At 43.0% G+C, this 3905-nt stretch overlaps 1 protein-coding gene across 1 annotated transcript in view; it reads right to left on the bottom strand.

Moving 5' to 3' along the window:
• Nucleotides 1–3905, bottom strand: part of grm4 (glutamate receptor, metabotropic 4) — a 206522-nt gene that overhangs the window by 20125 nt on the left and 182492 nt on the right. The window contains exons 8-9 of the mRNA XM_032513076.1: nt 3023–3159; nt 848–1783 (exon numbers count right to left, since the gene is read on the bottom strand). Of these exons, the coding sequence (XP_032368967.1) occupies nt 848–1783; nt 3023–3159 (1073 nt within the window). The remainder of the gene's footprint in view (nt 1–847; nt 1784–3022; nt 3160–3905) is intronic.

Here is a 3905-nt window from a genome sequence, read left to right on the forward strand (position 1 = left end):
AAAACTACCGCTACGTCTCCTCAGGTTAGATGTTGAGTTGTTGAATGCTCACGTCCGTTTGTTTTGGTCGACACTAAACGCCGCATAACGTAGCTGCTGTTTCACACTTTTCCTAAAAGGTAACCATGCTTTCACTATGAGGCGGGGGGGTCCTCCTGGTCTGCGTTGCCTTGGCGACGTATGATTCTGACGTCTTTGCTTTGCTACGACTGTAAAGCTAACCTGTCGCGCTGCTGAAACGAGTACGGTCACGTGACTGAACAACGACGTGTGATTGGTTAAGCACAGTCACGTGGGAGAGCCTTCAGCGGAAGACTCTCTCTCTCTCTATCAAAATAAAACATTAAAATGAGACGTAGGCTGGGGTAAAAACAATGACGCGTAGTAACGAGTAACGAGCTCATTGTAGCCTGATGTAGCGGAGTAAGAGTACAGTTTCTTCTTCACTAATCTACTCAAGTAAAAGTAAAAGTATAGTGATTTAAAACTACTCCTAGAAGTACAATTTTTTCAAAAACTTACTCAAGTAAATGTAACAGAGTAAATGTAACTCGTTACTACCCACCTAGATATATATATATATGTATAATATTTGTGTAGATGCACCTGCAACCGTCTGCAATAATGTTCTTTGGAACAAACCAATAACATATATAAATATATAAATACATACTGCATGAATTAAAAAGCAATTAATTTGGTATTAAATAAACTTTTGTGTAGCTGTGAAGATTTCTTAAACCTTTGAAATATTGCCATGAAGTAGAAAAAAGCAGTGTGACAAAATAACTGCCCTTTAATAACAATAATAATAATAACAATATTAATAAAGTCGTTGTAAGCATACCTTTTCCGTGGACTGTGAAGTGCCAAAGAAGATTGGGATGAATGCTAGCCAAATGATGCAAGTGGTGTACATGGTAAAACCAATGGGTTTGGCCTCGTTGAAGGTCTCCGGCACTCCTCTGGTTTTAATGGCATAGACTGTACAGGTGACCATGAGCAGCATGCTGTATCCCAGCAGGCAGATGAGAGACAGATCAGAGATGTCACACTTGAGCACACCACGAGCCATCACCGGGTCAGACGTCCTCTGGTCCTCATAGTCAATAATGGCCTTGGAGGGATCCACGCCAAACCAGATGCACACCCCAAGGAGCTGCACTGAGGCCAGGGAGAATGTGATGACCAGCTGGGAGGCTGGAGAAATTAACCTGGGTGCACTGACAGACATGCTGCCCTGCTCAAAGATGCGGTAAATACGATTGGTTTTGGTGAGCAGGGCGGCGTAACTAATGCTCATACCCAGACCCAAGAAGATCCTCCGAAGGGAGCAAATTCCTACATCAGGGGTTGAAATCATCAGGAATGTTGTGGCATAACAGAGGAAGATGCCAGTTAGCAGCACGTAGCTCAGCTCACGGCCTGATGCTTTCACTATGGGAGTGTCGTTGTAGCGGACGAAGGTGACAACCACAAACACAGTGGCCATGATGCCAACAACGGCAATGAGCACAGGAATGACTGCCCATGGCGAGCTCCACTCCAGTTTAACAATTGGGATTGGAACGCAGCCCGTGTGATTCACGTTGGGCCGCAAATCAAAGCGACACATCTTACACGTGTAGGTGTCTGCCTGGTACTGATAGCCATCGCACCGCTCACAGTGCCAACAGCAAGGGATGCCCTTCACAATCTTCTTGCGCTCGCCGGCCTGACAGGGATGACTGCAGATTGAAGAAGGGATCTGACGGACGCCACCGGGCCACTGCATCGTACGTACCTGCAAGGGAGGAAGAGGAACACAGATAGAAGTGAATGGGCGCAGAGACAGACAAAGACAGAAGAGAAGAGATTTGAAGAGTACTAAACTGTCGTTATCCTGTAAAATGGTGGCATGTAGAGAGAGGGATGCTTTAGTGAGCCAAAAAGGTGGAACAACAATTGGAAGGTGGTTACTTGCTGTGTGAGTGTTTGAACCAGTCTGTATGTATGCTCCCATTCTACTTGGTTTATTTATTTATTTGGGTGAGGGTGGGAAATCTGAAACTAGGGGTCAAATAGAGCGTTTCTCATATCCAGCAAAATGTTTTCAGTGGGAGGTCAAATTTTTGGAAGGGCAAGACCCAAGAGGAAAGGGGAAACCCATTTTCTGCTCTGCAGGGAACTGTCACGGTGTTTCTTTTTTTTTGCTTTAGTAAACAGTTGTTTGTGTTAAAAGAAATCAATACTCAGCTGTCTACGATTAGAAGAGCAAAAAGTAAATTCTGTTTTTGGATACCATACTCCCCTTGTGGATTTCCCTCCTTCACAAGCATACTTGTACGGATGAATTAGATACGTCATTTCAAACGGGTCTGCTCTCTTTGATGTTATGTTATCCATTCTTTTCAATTGTGGCTGTTCATTCAAAGCCGGAAAATTTGTCTCTAAATGTGCATTTAATTAGGAACTCAAAGAACACTAATTAAATACGGCTTTAGAGTCAGAACTGGCACATTCCTCAGTAGGTGCCCACCGCAAATGTTGCTTCTTCTTTTGTTTTTTCTTTCACAATGTGTTGTTGAAAGAGGTAAAGAAGGCAAAGCTCCTCTCAAGCTGCTTCATGTGTCCAATCGGATTCTTTTTTGCCTGCCCATGGCTTCCTCTTCATTTTGTCAAAACATAATTTCTGTGGTTCTTTTATGTAATTTACAGTTATAATACCGTTACTTTGTCAGAACCCCTGCCCACAGCATTGTTTTTTAAGAGTCAGTGAGCTGTCAAGAGAGATCATATTAAATATCTTTCCTTAAGCTCTCATGACTTTCTTTTCATCACAGTCCTCCCTGTTAATCATTTAAAGCGCCCTCTGGATATTTACACCTTTGAAGATGGCACTAAGCGCTATCAAATGGTTTGGGAGGAGTTAGTGCACAAACCTGCAGCTGCAGAGCTGGAGAAAACGACTTTTAAGAGAAGGACTTTCACTGCAAACGCAAACACAATGCAACAGGGATAGAATAGAAAAGGCAATGCTCACGTTGAGATGGAGCTGATCCGTCCAGTGGCCAATGATTTTGTATTCGGCTGTTTGGTTTCTGATCTGGTATTGGTAGATCTCGTAGCGTCCAGGAGCATCTCCATTTTCATTGAAGAGAACTGGGTTTCCCGCTATGCCTAAATGAGAGAACAATCATAACCAATATCGTCATCATTATCATTTACCGCACATCACAGTTATTTTCTATGAAGTGAGGGTGAATCTGTGAGAGCAAACTAATATGTTGTCATTAATACTATACTTATTGTTCCACTACATTAGAAACCAAACTATTTTTTTCCTTATGAGAAACATTTGCAACTAGTAATTACGTTCATATTGGATGATTCTAATTTACGTTCAGTGCCAACTTTCAGAATCTTATTATTCAGTAAATAGTTTGCCTGTTGGGTTGTGTTGTGGAAGGTGTGGAGTTTGGAGGGGTGAATGGGCGAAGAGCTTGTTTAATTTTAAGACTGCAGTTCACATTCCATCACAGACCAACAGTAAGTGTTAGCTTAGCCTGGTGTTTCTCTCATTGACCACAGTTTCCCTTGTCGGTAGTAATCACCAGACCATACCAACCTTAATATATTTGAGATTAAGCATTGGTCTGGGGAGTCTGCTCTGTATTTTCTCTGCACAAGAGGCTTGACCAACAGACATAGTTCAAATGACTCTGTGCGCAATTAGACAGTCCTTCAACCAATCAGACCAATGATCCGGGTGACGTAGAAGCGACAGCCGCGTTAATGGGTTTGCTGCGCTTCGGTGGCATTCAGTGGCCACTATGTTGAATGTAAATCATCGTCATCGTGTTAAACCCGCCAATAGCGCGGCACGTAGATGTGCCCAGTTTGTGATTGGTTCCTGCAAAATTGTG

Source organism: Etheostoma spectabile, chromosome 4, assembly GCF_008692095.1.
Source record: "Etheostoma spectabile isolate EspeVRDwgs_2016 chromosome 4, UIUC_Espe_1.0, whole genome shotgun sequence".
NCBI lineage: Eukaryota > Metazoa > Chordata > Actinopteri > Perciformes > Percidae > Etheostoma > Etheostoma spectabile.